Source organism: Chlorocebus sabaeus, chromosome 1 (assembly GCF_047675955.1).
Source record: "Chlorocebus sabaeus isolate Y175 chromosome 1, mChlSab1.0.hap1, whole genome shotgun sequence".
In the NCBI taxonomy this organism is placed as follows: Eukaryota; Metazoa; Chordata; class Mammalia; order Primates; family Cercopithecidae; genus Chlorocebus; species Chlorocebus sabaeus.
Genome location: NC_132904.1, coordinates 34,595,987 through 34,616,532, shown reverse-complemented (window position 1 = coordinate 34,616,532; position 20,546 = coordinate 34,595,987). Strand labels below are relative to the sequence as shown.

The 20,546-nt window shown below is 39.0% G+C and overlaps 2 protein-coding genes across 2 annotated transcripts in view; one reads left to right on the top strand and one right to left on the bottom strand.

The window, feature by feature from the left end:
• Positions 1-20,546, bottom strand: part of LOC140713354 (uncharacterized) — a 297,038-nt gene that overhangs the window by 196,651 nt on the left and 79,841 nt on the right. The gene's annotated exons all lie outside the window — the stretch shown is intronic.
• Positions 3,415-7,647, top strand: FSHB (follicle stimulating hormone subunit beta). Its single transcript, XM_008003433.3, has 3 exons — positions 3,415-3,499; positions 4,325-4,520; positions 6,026-7,647. Exons 2-3 carry the CDS (start codon positions 4,362-4,364, stop codon positions 6,254-6,256), a joined length of 390 nt encoding a protein of 129 aa, XP_008001624.1. The 5' UTR covers positions 3,415-3,499; positions 4,325-4,361; the 3' UTR covers positions 6,257-7,647.

Here is a 20,546-nt window from a genome sequence, read left to right as displayed (position 1 = left end):
TCTTTTCCTCCTCTCACACTCAACATCTATCCATCAGAAAATTTTGTTAGTTCTACTTTCAAAATGCATCCAGTGTCAGAGCATATCTCATTACCTCCATAGCTACCACACTAGTTTGAACTATAAACTAAAGTCCTTGGCCTATGTCCAGGAACGAGTGAGGACAGGCAGCCTGTGAGGCTAGAGGCGAGATGGAGTTAGCCATGCTAGATTTATCTCACTGTCATAACCTTTGCAAAGGCAGTTTCACCTGGGACATAGGAGGTACTCAATGAAAAAGGAGCTATTAATATTAATATTTTTAAAATGAATTTAAGGAACTAATATTACGTACACATTAGTCATTAAAACAAAGTGGTTCATTTACATTCACACAAATAAATCTTGTGATTATACATGGGTAATATGAAAGACTTTGTTTTGTTTCATAATACAAGGTATTACCAATAGATATAGTAATGTTAGCATTCCTTTGGAAAAACTGAAAGGATTTATAATTTTCCAAGAATCACTAGTATTTTTATTTAATATACATAACATTTGATTATTCATTCTATAACTTGGAAATATGCTTACTTACCAATTACTGACAGATTTCAAAATATTTCTACACTCACAATATTCCTTTACATAAATATTGATTTGGTACTTATAATGTCTACTGCTATGCTAAGTGTTGCCTTTGTCAAACATATTTTATAAAATCATAATCCTAGATGAATCCAACTTTTGGTCGCCCACGTGCCTGAACCCCTGCTGTTAACAGGCAAAGTGTGGTAGGTACAGATCTATACCTACCACCTTCCTCTACCCACCAGCATCTGCAACCACCCCCCCTCCCCACCCACCATTATCTACACCAACCACCCCTCCCAACCTACCAGCATCTGCACCCACCACACTGCCCACCCACCACCATGTACACTCACTATACCTTCCAGTCATCACCATCTGCACCCATCACTCCACCCTATCCACAAGCAACTGCACCCACCACATTTCCCCACCTACCAGCATCTTCACTCACCACCTCTCCACCCACGAGCATCTGCACCCACAATCCCTACCCACCCACCAGTGTCTGCACCCATCACATTTGCCCACTTGCTAGCATCTGCAGCATCAAGCTCTGCCTTCTTGCCTAATATGGGATGAGTTCTCCATGGTTCTGCCTAAAGACAATGCTTCCACTCCTCTTTTATAACTCATTTCCTTTTACCTCTTCAAGTACACTTCAGAACTTCTCTCTCCTTCTGATATCAACTTTTTCCACTTTACTCAATCATTCTCATCACCATACAAACATGTTTATTTCTTCCATCTTAAAGTTAAAAATCAAAAGAAAATTATCTGCGGCCAGGCACAGTGGCTCAGGCCTGTAATCCCAGCACTTTGGGAGGCCAAGGAGGGTTGAATGACTTGAGGTTAGGAGTTTGAGACCAGCCTGGCCAACATGGTGAAACCCCATCTCTACTAAAAATACAAAAATTAGCCAGGCATGGTGGTGCATGCCTGTAGTCTCAGCTACTTGGGAGGCGGAGGCCAGAGAATGGCTTGAACCCGGGAGCGGAGGTTGCAGTGAGTCGAGATTGTGCCATTGCACTCCAGCCTGGGTGATAGAGCAAGACTCCATCTCAAAAATAAAAAATAAAAATAAAACAAAAGAAAATTATCTTTACCCAACATCCACATTACCCACATATCCATTTCTTTGCTGATCTTTGTTTAAAAAAAAAAAAAAAAAGCTCTTGGAAAAAGTTGTCTATATTCACTATGACATCTCCTCCAAATCACCTAAACACACACCAATCAGGCTTCTGTTTCTATCATTCCAAGGTAACTTTTATAGTCACGGACAGTAGTGAACTTTACACCACATATGCATTATGAAATTCGTGATCCTCATTGTACTTAACCTGTCAGCAGTATCTGACACAGGTGTCACTGGCTCCTCCCTGAGATGCTCTCTTTATTTGGCTTTTGGGACACCACATTCTCCTCATTCCTACTTTCCTCAATGGCCCTCGTCAGTCTCTTTTGGAAAGAGGAAAAAGAAACTTCATCATCTCCTGGATGTAGTACAAGCAACTCAAGCTTAACACGTGCATACTAAACTCCATTTCCTTTCCCCAAACTTCGACATTTACAGCCATCTCCTTTCAGCTGATAGCAAGTTTATCCTTTCAGCCACTCAAACCAGAATCTTTGGAGACATCCTTGACTCTTTTCCTCCTCTCACACTCAATAGCTATCCATCAGAAAATTTTGTTAGTTCTACTTTCAAACTGCATCCAGAGTCAGAGCAAGTCTCATTACCTCCACAGCTACCACACTAGTCTGAACAAACATCATTTCTCACTTGGGTTATTGATAGCATCCATACGGGTCTTCCTGTTTCTTTGTTCCCCTACATTAGCAACACAGCAGTCAGAAGAATCCTTTTAGAACTAAATCAGATCATGTCACTCCTCTACTTAAAATCCTTCAATGGGTCCCATTACACATAGAGTAGAAACTAGAGCCCTTACATTGGTCTACAAGGTCCTACATTATTTGACTCCTGTTATCTCTTTGACACCATATTCTAATATTACTGCTGTTATCCTTTTGCTCCAGTCACACTGTTTGATTAGTAAATATTTATTAAACAAAGCAATCCTGGTCTCCAAGGAGATCATAGTTTATTGGAGGAAACAAGAGCCTATAAATGGTTACACACAGAGGGTAGTGATTATGGTTCTCCCTCACCTCCCATCCTAAACTTTGACAAGTGAAACTCCCCTGGATGTTGAAGGTTGAGGAATTTGCCAGGGTTCAGGGTGGTGTTGGAGGAGGCAGGGAGGAGGCAAGGACATTTCAGGCAGGAAGAACATTACATGCAAAGATCTAAATATATGAATCAGTAACATATTTATGGAATTACAAGTAAAGTACAACGTTCTTGCTAAAACATCAAAAAATAAAGATTTGTGATTAGGGGGCCAGAATGTGGGAGGGAAAGAGAGATACAGTTCACACTTTAGAGAGGAGCCAGATCATGAAATGCTTTCTCTTTGTTTGTTTCTTCCTTCACAGCTTTTGATATGCTCTTGGAGCAATTTATCAACCACATTTTTAACGCATCTCCTGAACAGGGTCAAAGCAATACTTGGAAAGGACTCTGAATTTCCTGATTTAAAGATACAAAAGAAAAATCTGGAGTCACATTTAATTTGAGAAGGTAAAGGAGTGGGTGTGCTACTGTATCAAATTTAATTTGTACAAAATCATCTCTGGTAACATTATTTTTTCTAATCTACTGAGTTTAGACTACTTTAGTAAAGCTTGATCTCCCTGTCTATCTAAACACTGATTCACTTACAGCAAGCTTCAGGCTAGCATTGGTCATATTAATACCCAACAAATCCACAAGGTGTTAGTTGCACATGATTTTGTATAAAAGGTGAACTGAGATTTCACTCAGTCTACAGCTCTTCCCAGGCAAGGCGGCCAACCACAGGTGAGTCTTGGCATATACAGTTTTCAAGTGGTGACAGCTACTTTTGAAATTACAGATTTGTCAGGACATGGAGGACAAAACTAGAGGTTTTCACTAGTGTTGTGTAGGAAATTTATGCTTATCAACCTAGCTTGTAAAATATGGTTAATATAATATAATCACTGTTAGCAAGTAACTGACTTTATAGACCAGTTCTGAAATGGTCTCTTCTGAAATAGTCTTATTTTAAACAAATGTGGGCAACAGCAAATATTTATGAGATTCTAAAAATGAGGACATAATTTTGTAGTATAGAATTTTCTTGGCCAGGAATGGTGGCTCATGCCTGTAATCCCAGCACTTTGGGAGACCAAGGTCAGAGGATTGCTTGAGCCTGGAAGGTCGAAGCTGCAGTGATTCATGATTATACCACTGCACTCCAGCCTGGGCAACAGAGCAAGACCCTGTCTCAAGAAAAGAAAAGAATTTTATTTTTATTTTCAGACAAAAATAGTCTTTAAAATAATAATGGAAGAACAAATATGATGATCACAATTACCTGCTTCAGAGTAATCACTTTTTGACAGTTAGCGATAAGATTCTAATCCTTAAATATTCCTCTGCTTAAATCATTATATTGGAGTTTTGATCTATAATATATTCCCACCCTGACTCAAAAATTGAAGGACAAGGAAAAATGTTGTTCCAAGAAACAAAGACATAAGTAAAAATGCATAAGGAAGGAAAAAAACTTGTTGAAGCAAAATGTGATTGAGGAGGATGAGCAGACCAATTATTTTTGGTTTGGTCAGCTTACATAATGGTTATCATTCTTTGGTTTCTCAGTTTCTAGTGGGCTTCGTTGTTTGCTTCCCAGACGAGGATGAAGACAGTCCAGTTTTGCTTCCTTTTCTGTTGCTGGAAAGCAATCTGCTGCAACAGCTGTGAGCTGACCAACATCACCATTGCAATAGAGAAAGAGGAATGTCGTTTCTGCATAAGCATCAACACCACTTGGTGTGCTGGCTACTGCTACACCAGGGTAGGTACCGTGCTTTGCTGGAAGTGAGGTCGTTGAAGGTCTGTATGAGGCAGGTTTCATTAGTTTCCACTTCATCAATATTTTATGTATTCTAAGTAACAGTCATGAGTCCTTTAGCCAAGACTGTCTGTGTTGTGATTGGGGTTAATGACCATGATATCAGTTAGCTATTTGGGCTTGGATTTGATGTGGGCAAATTTAGGAAAGCCTCAGATTTAATCCAATCAATTTGGTAATAGTCCAACTTGGTATTTACAGGAAAAACAGTAGTTCTATGTTATGTTTTTACATATAGAGAGATAAACATGGAAACATACATATATTTAATCATAAAGGACCTACAATATTCTCATAAAGGCAATTTCTTTAACTGATGCTACATCTTTGACACAAAAATAGTACCAAAATACGTCTCCAAGTCACATGAAAACAGACAGCCACTTATAAAAATTGTCTTCCTGGCCCTCCTAAATACAAATGCCAACAAACGGACTGTGAACACAATCAATTCTTGCAGACTGTTAAAACAAAAATGAATCAGCAAACCCACTCCCTTCATTATAGCATTGAGAAAACCAAGACATAGAGGCATCAGCTGCTAGTCTGAGTTTGCACAGTTTCCTTGCATTAATGCAAGTAAAGAAATAGTTTCCATGGTGCTTTCTTTTTTCCCTGCAGCACCCCTAATTATTTATGCAGAATTTCATTCTATAAACTAAAATTGAAAATGGCAACTTTTTAAATGAATGATACTTTATTTGATGGTAAATGAGTTTGATCAAACTCTATTTATTACACAGTTTATTGCACCTTCTTGGGATATACATTTGGTAGGATGATATTAAACAGCAGCCCCAATTTCTTTACATAGTATAAATAATTTTTTCCACTGGAAAGAGCTACTATAAATAATTTCTACTTGGATTAAAAATTCTTATATGCAAACTGCATATCCTTTGAAACTAAGAACCCTGCAAAGTATACAGCTTTTAAGGGAGAAAAAATGTCCACAACAAATTGGAATATTTAAAATCTTATGTGAGCCTTAGCAAACATGTTAAATTAAGCACGAACATTTAAAATTATATATTTTTGACCTTTTATAAATACATCAGGACAGCATGTTTTAAAATATTTTTTTCTGAGACACTGGATGTCTTTGTTTATGGTTTGTCATTAACATAGTTTTCAATTAAATATGAAAAGTCAACTTAAAATTCTGTCACGTTTTTCATCATTTTTCTATGTTAAAATTCAAAGTTCCTTTACAGTTTGAAAAATAATTAATATTTTGATATCACCATAGGAAGTAAGAAAAAGGATTACTTGTATCTTCTGTAAGATTTCGAGAACAATTTAGAAATATAGATAGCATATAGGTCATTTATGAGGTCATGTTTTAATGGGTAAATGTTAGAGCAAGCAGTATTCAATTTCTGTCTCATTTTGACTAAGCTAAATAGGAACTTCCACAATACTGTAACCCGTCTTCTTAAACTCCTCAGGATCTGGTGTATAAGGACCCAGCCAGGCCCAACATCCAGAAAACGTGTACCTTCAAGGAAGTGGTATATGAGACAGTGAGAGTGCCCGGCTGTGCTCACCACGCAGACTCCTTGTATACATACCCAGTGGCCACCCAGTGTCACTGTGGCAAGTGTGACAGCGACAGCACTGACTGTACCGTGCGAGGCCTGGGGCCCAGCTACTGCTCCTTCAGTGAAATGAAAGAATAAAGAACAGTGGACATTTCCGGCCACATGTCCTTGTCCTGAGGGACCAAGATATTCAAAAAGTCTATGTGTGTGCAATGTGCCCAGGGTACAAACCACTGGACCAGGGGATTGTCAGACTCTACTGATCCCTGGTCTACTGGCAGAGGGAACTCTGGGAATTTAGAGTGCTGGGGGCCAGGACTCCATCACCATTCACCTCTATATTCCTAGGTCTGATTTCATAAGGTTTAGTCAGTCTTACCTTACAGACTTGTGCATAGTATCTTCTTTAAAAATCTTAGAAACCTTCTCAGGCCATGCCTTTCTCTTAGGAGGCAATGTAAGCCTAGAAGGAGGAAGCAGTAATGGGAGTGGGTGAAAGAACTAACTGCTGCAGTCTTCTGGTAGACTGGGCCCTCTAGAGCAAGGTCAGCATCTTCAGCATCGTAGCCTCAATGCCTAGCACTCTGCCTGGAACTTAGTGAGAAACACAAAATGGCTTCTTTAGATCAGAAAGGTCAAAGGTAGGAAAATGCTGGAAGAGGATGTTTGAGGTAAGCTGATGAGGCTGCCCCCAGCCACATCAGTCCCATGAAAATAGTGGCATCAGTTCCACCTCGCCTCTCCTCCAGCACATGGAGTTTTGAGACATGATGTATCTCTCTGAATTGTTCGGTACAGATGGGGAGTAACAGAGCTCAGGATTTCCAAGCTCTTACTACCAAGCCTGTTAGTTAAGGGCAAAGGAAATAAATTTTAATCTGGGGCTGTGGAAATTAGCCTGCCTCTATTCATTACTTAAACAAATTGATCACATGCTACTAGCCTCCTGCAAAACTCCTTTTTGAGATAAAGGAAGAAAACCAAACTATCTCACCCTGCCCTCCCTAGGATCCACTTCTTTGGAATGACAAAGGATTTGAAAGTAGGTTTGAAAGCAGTTTCGGCAATTTAATAAATATATTTAACTTGTCTACAAATATATTTGTATAAACAAATAGCTCCTTTAGAAAGAATTAGCCTTGGGGGACAGGGGAAACTGCTGTTTTCTAGGATCCTGTCTACATTAATCTTCTATTTTATCTGTCCATGTTCTCCCAAATCTGTGCTTTCTTTCAACAGGTTATATATTAAAACTATTTCATGAGTTGATTTCTTTTAAACATGTTAACTGTCTTAGTTATGCACTTGGTTTCACACTCATATTGTTTAATTTATTTAAATCTTATTTTTTTAATAAAGATGCTAGCCACCAGGGTCACAGGTTTGGATTGTTTCATGTACAAACAGATGACTTAGATATTGTGTATTTTATAATATTACTGGAATGAAATATTAAAATATAATTCCCAGTGTTTCTACAAATATTACCTTTCCTTATCTTTGGGGATATTAAAAATAATTTTGTTGGATTTCTGAAGTGTTTTGTCACTTACATTTCCTGTCATTTTTTGAAGACTTTTTCTGATGTAATGGGGGAGAAGAAAAGCATAGAGAGAATCACAGAGTGAATGGGAACACTAGAGTTTCTCTAGTTTGCTTCTTGAATTTCTGAGATAGGAAAATTAAAGCCCAGTGATATTAAGTGACTCACCCAAGATCATCACTGTCTTAGTCCTTTTGGGCTGCTATGACAGAATACCTTAGACTGGGTAATTAACAACAGAAATTTATTGTTCACAGTCTCTAGGCTGGGAAGTCCAAGATCAAGGTGCCAGCAGATTTGTTGTCTGGTGAGGGAGGGCCTGCTCCCTACTTCAACACTGGTGCCTTTTTGCTGCATCCTCATGTGTTGGAAACAGCAGAAAACTCCCTCAAGCCTCTTTTATAAGAGCACTAATCTCATATATAAGAGTTCCATTTTCATGATCTAATCACCTCCTAATGCCCCATTTCTTAATACCACCACAATAAGGATCAGGGTTCAACATGAATCTTGGAGGAACATAAACATTCAGACCACAGCAATCACAAAGACTGTTCGTGGCAGAGCCAGGACTAGAATCCTAGCCTCCTTGCTCTTAACCCAGCTTTCCTTTGACTACTCCACCATAAGAAGAAGTCATTTTGCTAAGGATTGAAGCAAAACCACAGATATTATTATAATAATCATCTCTGTCCATTCTAATCTGGTATTGGGTGTGGCTTATAGCAATGCACTGAAATTAGGGCTATATTAACAATGCCGAATAAGATGCTTTAAATTATAGCCTTTTCCTTCTTCCTGTAGTTTTGCAGACCAAAATAATAAACAGTCACATTAGAGAGAGTAGAGAGCAATGGCTTCAGATTTATGTTGTCTCAATCATCTTAAACAGATGTGTCATTTCGAACAAGTTACTTAAATTCTCTGGACTTCAGTTTCCTCAACTATAAAATGGGGATAATAATATTTCCTGCTTTAGAGGTTTGTGTTCATGATTAATGAAATAATAGATATGAGGGGCTTAGCACTAACTATCTTAGAACTATAACTTATTTTAGAACTTATAACTATCTTAGAACTACTTGGCACATAGTAATTCCTCAATAAATATTAGTTGATAGTTATCCCTTAAGAGAGACAATGCAGTGAAATGGTAAAGTCAGATTTAAGTTAAGGACAACCCAGCTCATACTCTTTCTGGTCTGAGCAAACTAGTTAACCTCTTTGGGTCTCACTTTTCTCACTTTTAAAATAGAGTAAAAATGGTAACTATCTCACCTAGTTGCTGTGCAGATTTAAAAAAATAATGCAGGTAAATCACTTAGAAGGCCAACAGAGCTATAATCCTGCTGGAGAGAGGTCCCTTTACCACTTAGTTCAAAAGACCAAGGTCAAAATGCTAGTAAAAAAGCAGAAGTTTCTTCTTATGGCACTCCCATGCCAAATAGGAGTACACTCCTTTCTAAAGCAGCAAGAACGAAAACCTGTGAACCCTCCAGGTCAAGGCCAAGAAAAGGTCCATCTCCATGGGCTGCCATTTTAGCTGAAGTCCGATAATCCCTTCTCAGAACTAAGGTGGACATCTCCTGGATCTGGGCAGTCCTCACATGACTTTAAGAATTGTATGTCTAGGCTGGGTATAGTGGCTTATGCCTATATTCCCAGCACTTTGGGAGGCCGAGGCAGGCAGATCACCAGGTCAGGAGTTCAAGACCAGCCTGACCAACATGGTGAAACTCCGTCTCTACTAAAAATACAAACAATAGCTGGACATGGTGGCACATGTCTGTAATCCCAACTACTCAGGAGGTTGAGGCAGGAGAATCACTTGAACCCAGGAGGCAGAGGTTGCAGTGAGCTGAGATTGCACCACTATACTCCAGCCTGAGAGACAGAGTGAGACTCTATCTCAAAAAAAAAAAAAAAAAAAGAAAAGAAAAGAAAAGAAAAATTGTATGTCTAAACCACAACTTTGACCATGCCAATTAATTAATGAGATTTCCGATTGTTTTCAGGAAAAAAAAAATCTTAATTCTTAGCTGAAACATGAGGACTATCGTGGTCTGACCTCTGATTATTTAACTTCTTACCTCTTCCCCTCCCCACAAGGGTTGCTGAACCTAGAGATTAGTTTTGAGGATTGAAGGACTGGGGGCCTTCCATTGCTGAAATGCTTTAACCAAAATACCACGCCATTCATCCCATGAGAGATTTGGCAGACTGTAATTGAAAACTGGTCAGTAAGTCAGTAGCACTTGAATCATAAAAATGTGAGGCCAGCACATAAGAATAATAAACACTGAGTTCATGGTAGTGAGGAAGGTGAAAGAGAAATGGAACTGTGGAAAAGTACTCAGAGAACCTCAAACTGTATTTATAATGTTTTATTTCTTACAAATATGGTATAATGTTAATATATACAAAACTGGGAGAATGCTGTACAGGTGTTTACTATATTCCTATAGGCATGTTCAGTGTTTACTAATTGACAACCAACAAGGCATCTTTTTATGCATTGTACATTTAATCTAGACTTTATGCCTAATATACGAAAAGTGAAATGGGCCCTGAGCCTAGTCTAACGTCACACAGCTAGTGTGTGAAGCCTCGATCATTAGTATGCATTTAGTGACAGAGGTAGAGAATTCAAATCTACTTACCAAGATATGTGCCTATGTCTTCCTGGCTATAAAGCTGGACAATATTTTCCCACCTTCTTTGCAATCAAGTGTATCTATGTTCCAGCTAATGGAATGTGAGCAGAAGTACTGCACAAAATCCTTTCATAAGTGATCATCTATTCTCTTCCTCTATTTGCTGGATATCAATACTGAAGGTGACTGTGAAAGCTTTGTGTTCATGAAAACAGAACCATTGTCACCCTGGATCGCTGAATGTCTGCATGGAGCAGTGTGCCCAACATCAACAACCCCTTATAGCAGGCTGTAGGGACACTGTGCGTCAACACAGTAAACTTCTAAGTCACTGACATCTGTGAGTTTATTCGTTTTAAAAAATGCATTATTTTAACTTAAATATATTGATACTGGAAGTGGAGTGTTGCATTAATGAAAACCTTAGCACATATGGCATTGGCTTGGTGGTTGTACAATAGGGGAAAAGAAAGTAGTCACCATAGCGGCAACCAAAATGAGTGATTGAGAGGCACGTCTCAGTCATCAAGGTTTATTGTGCCAGTTTGAGGATGCGTCCAGGAAAAACTCAAGTAATAGACACATCTGTGGCTGCTTTTTCCAAAGAGGTTCTCAGATGTTTAATATTTACACATTTTCCTTTAAAAAGGTAGAGGGGTCGGTGTGGCAATGAGGCAGATGATTACATACTTGTGAGATTTTAGTTAGTACTCAATAAATCTACATTTTATGTAAGATAAGGTGAACAAAGAAAATAGGAATGGAGGAAGCAGACATCTCAGGGTAGAGTGAAGGAATGATACTCTCATCTTCTCTTTGTTCTGTACCTGGGAAAATAAACTAGTAGATATTATTAGTGTGGAATCTTTTGAAAAATCTGGTGTCTAGTTAGCCCTTAGGGAAGAAAGCCTAAGAGCTGGGAGGGAATATCATGAAGTCTTTTGAACCTCCCATCCCATCATGCCATGAACTTAGCTTCCAAGTTTTCTATGGGGTCCCCTTGGCCAAGAGAAGAGTCTGTTCCATCAGTTAGGGGTTTAGAATTTTATTATTTCTCAAGAGTACAACTTTCGGCTGAACACGGGGGTTCACGCCTATAATCCCAGCACTTTGGGAGGCCAAGGTGGGCAGATCACCTGAGGCTAGGAGTTTGAGACAAGCCTGGCCAACATGGTGAAACCCCATCTCTGTTAAAAATACAAAAAATTAGCCAGGCATGGTGGTGCATGCCTGTAATCCAGCTACTAGGGAGGCTGAGGCATAAGAATCACTTGAAACCAGGACACAGAGGTTGCAGTGAGCTAAGATCACACATCTGCACTTCAGCCTGAGGGACAAAGTGAGACTCTCTTAAAAAAAAAAAAAAAAAAAAAAAAAAAGTACAGCTTTCACCTGGGAAAATATGAACGCTGGCCACATGCCTATTCAGTCCTTAGCTTTATGACAGGGTCAGCGAATTATGCCCTGAAGGCCAAATCTGGCCCATCACCTTTTTTTAAAAAAACAAAGCTTATTGGAACACAGTCACACTAATTTTTTACATATTGTCTATGATTGCTTTTGTGCTACAAAAGCAGAATTCAAAGACTATATGGCCCACAGTGTAAATAAAATATAATTTGAAACTTTACAGAAAAATTTGCCAGCGTCTGCTCTAAGGGAAAGACTTACAAAGGATCGGAATGTTAAGGGGGTTGGCTTTTCCTCTCTAGATATTAAAGAGATAGCTTTTTTACAAAAAGGGAATGGAGAAAGTCCAGAAATTTTTACCTTAATTTTATGTAAATATCTATTGCTTCCTCATTCCAAATAGTAAGTGATAAGATGGATTTGAAAAACAAATAAATAGTAAGAGACAAGATGGATTTGAAAAACAAAGGTTCATTAAATCTCGGTTCTGAGGTAAAGACAGATTTAGGGTATGTTCTTCCCATCTAGATCTTCTATCTCAGGTAGTATCATGGTAGAACTACTAAGTTGTAAGGAAGCAAAAAAAAAAAAAAAAAATCAAGATTGATAATTATGAATAAGGAAAAAAAACTTTTATCATGTTTATAGGCACTAGGAACTAAATGGAAATATTTGAAGGAGTTGATTGTCAAAGAAACTAGGAGACCAGACTAAAAATGCCTTTCTTTGAACAATCTTTGGGCTCCTAAACTTGATGAGGAGAAAACAGACTACCAAACCTGTACAACACCAAGGAGGATGACTCTCCAACATCCACTTTGAATGTGGTCATGGAAGTAATGGATAAGTAAGAACTTTCCAGATGATAGAGCCAGGATCCATGAAGAACAATGGAGAAGGGAAGAATGTTCCCCCTAGGGAGAAGAATCAGCATCTAATCCAGGAACTTCCTCCACTGGCCTGGCAAAAGGATTTCATAAAGTTTGCCCAGTAGGGTTTCATCATTGCTTAATCCAGTGAGCTGTGTCTCCCATTCTTTCTTCTTATGAATAGAAGTATTATTGTGAACAGAGTTATTGTGCAAAGTGTCCCTACTTCATCCCTGAATACTGGGTGGAGAGGGACAAGGACAGTAACAAGTCTTTTTTGTCCACAGGTTGAGTTGCCAGCTCATGGGAAGCTACATTTGGACATTATAAAGAAAACTGTGTATCATCCAGGTATTAAGGGCCTGGAATTGGACTAAAGAAGGGGAGGAGGTGGTTCCAGACGAGAGAGAAAGATGAAACTGGTATTTGTTCTCAGAAGGTTGGACTGTGACAGAGATTGTTATGTGTTCACAGAAACCTTCTCTATTTTTCCTGGGGACATAGTTTGCAGCCCCACTTGTAGAAAGGCATATTTAATTTATGTCACCAAGTTCTACAAATAACCAAGGTTATCAGAAATGATGTATGCTCCTTCTAGGTCTGGCTCATAAATGCTCCGACAGGTAAATCCTACTCTCTTCTACTCTCAGGTGACTGAGTACTAATGATTAAAGCAATCTTGGAAGCCATGCACAGAGAGCAGCAGAGGCTCCAACAGCCTAAATCTCAGAATGCCCGGAGGACTCACACATGCCTAAACACCTGTTCCCTCTGAAAGAACTTCATATGAACAAGAAACAAATTTCTCTTGTGTTAAGTCACTGAGACTTGGGAGTTTATTTGTTATAGCAGGTAATATTACCTTAACTATTATAGGGATCCACAGTACTTAAGGAGCCTAAATATAATGTTTCAGATCAACTCATGTGAACCAAGTATAAAATTAGTTATCTAATAATGTACACATATATACCCCAGATCACAAGTTTCTGTTCAAATAAGCAAAACAGCTTTGTTATTTAGTACTTTAAGTTTTAACCTGGAGGGGGGTGTGTGTGTGTGTCTATATGTGTGCATCTGTGTGTTGGGGGGGGACGGGGGGGTGGGTGAGAGGGAGAGAGAGAAAGAGAGAGATACAATTTCCCTAAATTAAACTTCCTCCTTCTTTCTGTCTAAAAGTGGCTCAGGGGATCAATAACTATTATTTCATATGAAATACTCCACACAAAAAGGCAAGCTAGTGCCTCCTACTGGTCCTGCTGGTAAAGTACATATCCTTGAGACAGTGTATCACAGAGCTATTAAGTGGGGAATCCAGGATCGGGGAGTTCTCATGACTTTAGAGCCTGTGCACCATCTACCATACTCCAACATTCTTTACAAGCATTATCATGAGGGTATTTCAGCGGTCCATGTAGAATACTTGGTAATGTTGGACTGGCACTTAAAATTTGACCCTCAGTTTACTAATAAGGTTTTAAAGAAGCCAGACACTCATATCACACCAGGATAAAATGCTACTTTTCCAAATGAGATTACTTCAAAGCCTTAATGCATCTGGGGAAACAGAAGGTAACCCTGGGGGACATATAATATTGGTTAGACCAAATGCCAGGGATTAGGAGCAGGGAGAGAGTAGTGAAAAGTACAGGGGAGACAGGAAACAATTAAAGTTATTAAACAATAATTCTTCAAGGAATCCCTTACATGGAGTATATTTATTTTCATCTTAAACATAATTTTCCAAAATCTAAAGCAAAAGGCCTTTTTACTCCATTAGCATTTCTTTCTCAATTTCCAATAAAAATGATCAGTTGAAAAGATCAGCCAGTAACATCTACAATAATAAAACAATCTCAGCCACCTTTAAGCAATGTACACAATAATCATATTTAAAGTGTATATATAGAAGGTGGTCTGCTTGTCCATGTGAAGACGCAAGTATTCGGACAATCAATCCAGATTAAATTATTAAAGTAATAAATAACAATTGAGAACCAACTGAAATAATAGTAGATACTAAATCGTAGTAGCATTTAGAAAGTCAACTGCCCTTAAAATAAGCAGAAAGCCAAAAGCCCATCACACAGCAGCTGAGATCTGAGTGAAATTTGAAGGTATAATTGTGTGGGGTATGCAATGAAATCAGTGCCACCGAGTCAAGTTTATGGCAATCCTCTAATCCGAGGCTTTTAGTGGCAAAGGAAAGCAAGATTCTTTACATGAAAAGGAAGGTTCTATTGTAATGATGTCCATGGAATTGGAACTAAAACTAAAATAGCTAAAGGACCAAAACAGTCATTCTTGCTTTAAGGGTTCCCAAGTGTCCTTTCTAACATTTCTCTTTCTCCCTGCCCAGTAGTTCCAATCTCCACAGTATGGATGTGGCTGCTCATTACAAGTGTCTTTCAACATCAGCACTTCTCTTTGAGTCTCTTAGCCTAAATTCCACCCCTCGCCCCACCCACTCCAAAAAAAGGATTTGATTGATTCATATGTTATCATCTGTCTTTGGGTAGAGTCTTTTACACAAGACCACGATGAAGGACACTAGGTACCTGTGATGGTTAATATTGAGTGTCAACTTGATTGGATTAAACAATGCAAGGTATTGTTCCTGGTGTGTCTGTGAGGGTGTTGCCAAAGGAGATTAGAATTTCAGTAAGTGGACTGGGAAAGGCAGACCCACCCTCAATTTGGGTGGGCATAATCTAATTGGCTGCCAGCATGGCTAGAATAAAGCAGGCAGAAGAAGGTGGAAGGGGCTGACTCGCTGAATCTTCTGGCCTTCATCTTTCTCCCACGCTGGATGTTTCCTGCCCTTGAATATTGGACTCCAGGTTCTTCAGCGTTTGGACTCTTGGTCTTACACTAGTGAGTCTAAATGACTCTTGGACTTAACACCAGTGAGTCCACAGACTGAAGGCTGTACTGTCAGCTTCTCCACTTTTGAGGTTTTGGGACTCGGACTGGCTCCCTTGCTCCCTAGTTTGCAGATGGCCTATTGTGGGACCTTACCTTGTGATCGTGTGAGTCAATGCTCCTTAATAAACTCTGCTTCATATACACATCTATTCTATTAGTTCTGTTCCCCTATAGAATACCCCAACTAATATACCCCTGACTAATACCCCAACAGTACACTTCTGGGTACCCTAATGATAGGCTGTCTTTGAAAGCAGGATATAACCATTGTCTCTTCAGCAACTTCCCAGGAGCAAAGAACAGCCTAACACTATTATTTTTTAGCAAAGGAGAGATGGAAAGGCAGTTTAATCTAGAAAAAGGGGTTGACTATGACAGGCAGATTGATTTCCATATCTAAAACAAATATTTTTCTGAAGTCAGAACTAAGAATTTAATGACCTTGAAAAGCTCTAAGTAGTTTTTCTGTATTTGAAGAAAGAAAAGTGAGTCATCCTTTTGAAGATAGGGATATTGATCTGAATTCAGTCAATTTTGTGGGCCAATAATTGGCCCCAACATATACCTATTATATGCCACTGTCATCAGTATGCTGAACAAACAGGACTCACAGAGTGCAATCCTAAAAGCAACTTTATTTTGCTCTCCCATTGTCCCTTTGAATTTGCTAAAAGGAAGCTGTCCTTCTCCTGCCACTGGATGGAAATCCACCAGGCTACATGGCCTGATGTATTGATGGTCACTTTGGGTAACAAAGTTTTCATTATCACTTCACAAGCACAATAGTAACTACAAACCTTCAGTCTCTACTACATAAACACAACAGTAACCAAAAACTGCCAGTCCCTACTAATAACAAAAGTTTCAATCAAACCTGAGTCAATATTAAACATTTCCCATCCTTGGAGGAGTGGAGGTGTAATTCTTAAACTCTCTCTCTCTCTCCCCATCTGGGATTTCTATTCCCTGTTCCTAGGTCACTGCTCCTTCTGGATTAGAATACAGAGTGGGAAAAGAGGAAGAGTCAAAGGAAATGGGTGCATCCTCTTAAGACATGATAGCTGTTTGACAGTGACTCTTCTCTAAGCATGTGTCTATGCTCTTTCGGAGTCACCTCTGCTGGGTCCCTCCAACCATAATTGCATTGCCGTGGGGCGTGCATCTCTGGAGGCAGGCCTTCTTTATTCAACACTATATACCTCAAATCTCTGTCAAGAACCATATTGAGCAGGAGTCTTTATTAAACAGACATTCCTAAGGTGGGATTCCCACTCAGGCCCCAGAATTTTTGCCACATTGTCCCAATATTGGCGGATGGAGGGGGTGGAAGGATAGCAGTTGCTTTCTAGTTCCATTCCTCTACTTTGAAGCCACAGGAAGATTTAGATAACTTCTTCACTTTTAGCTTGCTCATGCATGAGTCAGATATTAGTCACTGTATCTAACAATTCTAGGGACTGTTTATGAAGCTCTCTGAATGATCCCACTTAATCCTCCCTCCCTTGAATTCGAAATAAGGAGCACATACCTCTCCACCTTGCCTCCTTAGCAACAGAGTATAGGGTGGGAAGTTTATACAACCTCCTCCAAAGCATTCCTCTTCATAAACGATTCTCATTTTCAAACACCCACATTTTTTTTAAATCCCTTATTGAGAGTGAGGCTCTCCGAGAATGTTTTGGCCATCTACTTTGAAATTCCTAAAGGATGGTCTGACTCACTTTGATATCCGAAATTTACTACATTTTGATGTCTTGAAACTTTCATTTCTAACATCCTATTATACTGCCTAATACATTATATGAAATCAATTGATCAAAAATGAAAAGAAACATTATGCTCATTTTTGCCCTATCTTTATTCCACTGTTAGAAACTTCCTTTATCTGTACACTGACCTGCAGATCATTCTTGAATTATCTATTCTTGATGGCCTCAAAAGAAATGTATTGGGAGAGTGCTAGGACCAAGACACATGCAGGAAACTCAAATGGAAATGATCTCTAGATAGACACAGTGCTGCTGCGAGATGACTGCTTCTCCACTCAAATGCTATTTCACCATCTCCTGAATTACATTTTCCCCCACCAATTCACTTAATATGCACCTTCACAATGCTGTCTTGGAATTTAATTTTCCTCTAGGCAAAATGTTACATTCTCATCTATCCTTGAACATGTTTTCTTCTCTTTTCTTATTTTCATAAATAAATGTTGGGACAAAGACAAATGTGCAGAAGCTGCAAGAAGGCACATGGGCCAGTGACTGAAAAAGGGAGAGAGAGAGACAAAGACATTTGGGGAATTGTCTGACTCAACTCAGGCTTTCATAACAAAATACCATAGAATGGGTGGTTTAAGCAACAGAAATTTATTTTATCACTGCTCTGGAGGCTAGAAGTCCCAAATCAGGGTGCTGGCCAATTTGCTTCTTGGTAAAAGATCTTTTCCTAACTTGCCACCTTCCCTCTGTGTCTTCACATGGCAAGGAGATACAGAGACAGAGAGAGAGAGAGCAAGCTCTCTCTTGTCTCTTCTTATCAGGACACTAATACTGTCAGATCAAAGCCCCATCCTTATGAGCTCATTTAACCTTACTTACCTCCATAAAGGCCCTACCTCCAAATACAGTCACATTGAGGGTTGTGACTTCAAAACAGGAATTTTGAGAAGCACAAACATTCAGTTCAGAGCAGGAATGATTATATCACCAGCTGGTTTAGCATTATGTTGCTCAATGTTGTGATAAGACGAGCAGCCTCTATAGCAGGAATGGCTAAATGCGAAGGCTCCATCGTGCTGCATTTTTTCTAGTGAATCACAAGCAATATCAGGGTTCTTTAATTTTAAGATTATGTAACCTGTGGTGATAGGCAGGATAATGACCCACAAAGATATGTATGCTCTGAACACTGGAATCTGTGACTATATTACCCTACATGGCAAAAGGGACTTGGCAGATGTGAGGACCTTGAGATGGAGAGATTATCCTGAATTATCCAAGTGGCTCCAATATTTTACAAGTGTCCTTAAAAGTGGAATAGAGAGGCAGAAGAGTTGCATCACAGAGAAATGTGACTAAGAAAGAAGGTGAGAGATGCAATGTTAAGAAGAAATTGACCCGCCATTGCTGGCTTTGAAGATGGAGGAAAAAAGCCCACAAATCAAAGAATATGGGTAGCTTCCAGAAGTTGGAAAAGGAAATTGGTTCTCCTCTAAAGCAACTGGAAAGAAACACAACCTGATTGGTACCTCCATTTTAGCCCAGTGAGGCCTTTATTGAACTTCTAATCTATAGAATAGCAAGATGATAAATTTGAGTTTCTTATAAGCTACCAAGTTTTTAATAATTTTTGATAGCAACAATAGAAAACTGATATACATGTCAAAATTTCTCACCCTCCTCCTCCTCAAAAAGTAGGTCTAATTCTTCCAGTCAATATACATGACCCAAATCTCTGCTTTACGTGGGATGTACCTCCAGCTACACACCAGCACCACTAACTAAACTCATGATACACAGAACCCAAATCAGAGCAGTTTATGAGCTGTCTACACAATTCAGTCATCACTTACAAAAAAATCAGACTGGGGAAAATGCAAACTTATTTATTTTAAAAGCTAAGGATGCTTTCAGGAGATAATTTAATGTTTGTTACTGATGCTAAGTCCTCTAGACTATAAGCACTTCTTGAGGATAGGGACTACTTCTCGTTTGCAATTCCATCTTCAGAACCTAGGAGTTCAATGCTTGACACACAGTAGATGCTCAAAAAACACTACTTGAATTTTTTTTTTTTTTTTTTTTTTTTGAGACAGAGTCTCGCTCTGTCACCCAGGCTGGAGTGCAGTGGTATGATCTCAGCTCACTGCAAGCTCCACCTCCTGAGGCACGCCATTCTCCTGCCTCAGCCTCCCGAGTAGCTGGGACTACAGGCACCCGCCACCACGCCTGGCTAATTTTTGTATTTGTAGTAGAGACGGGGTTTCACCATGTTAGCCAGGATGGTCTTGATCTCTTGACCTCATAATCTGCCCGCCTCGGCCTCCCAAAGTGCTGGGATTACAGGCATGAGCCACTGCGTCCAGCTTAGTTGAATATTAAAATAACTATCATAGACTCTCACTGGAATTTGACAGGATGCGACTTAAGGCACTTCATAATTTTTCACTCTTGACTTTGTTTTACTATAAATAAAGCTACTGCATTTGTCAAAAAATTTTCAGTTTACAAGAACTAGAAACCCAAGCAAGTGAAGAAATTTGTAGGATGCATAATTAATAAAGGCCAGCATGGTGCCAGCTTTAAGAATTCCTAAGTTCAAATAGTTCTTGCACTAGGTCTTCAGGATCTTCTCTCTTGTTTGAATAATGTTTCATTACTAAAATTTAAAACAGATATTAATAAACTGGGCAATCTTAATTATTCTATTTCATTCTAATGGCTTACTGTTTCTAAGGAGAATGTCACTTGCTCTCCCAGAGAAAACAACATTAAAATGTGTTTCCACCTACATATCTGAAAGATCTCTCCAAAGATACACAAACAAAATAGAATGTGTCATATCCACACTTAAAGATATTCATTTCCCACACTTAAAGTCAGCAGATATAAAAATTATTTTGTAAGATTGATCATTATAATATTGGATTGAATATTCCATGGGTGAAAGCATCTACCTTCTTTCCTCTCCTGTAGACTTTAGCAACAATGGAAATTATACCAAATATAACACAGATGTTCTATCCTCTAACATCCTACAGTGTAACAAGATAATTTACTAGTCACTGTGGGTATAACAAATGTATTTTCCTAACCAAGAGTTCAGAAAATATACCACTTGTATTAGTTCTCAGGCTGCTAATAAAGACGTAGCCAAGACGGAGTGACTTATAAAGCAAAAGAGGTTTAATGGACTCACAGTTCCACATGGCTGGGAAGGTCTCACAATCATGGTGGAAGGCAAAGGAGGAGAAAGACACATCTTACGCAGCAGTAGGCAAGAGAGAACTTGTGTAGGGAAACTTC

Coding starts and splice junctions, on each gene's coding strand:
- FSHB (XM_008003433.3), top strand. CDS start 4,362: ATGAAGACAGTCCAGTTTTGCTTCCTTTTCTGTTGCTGGAAAGCAATC. Junction 4,521..6,025: donor CTGGCTACTGCTACACCAGG/GTAGGTACCGTG, acceptor TAAACTCCTCAG/GATCTGGTGTATAAGGACCC.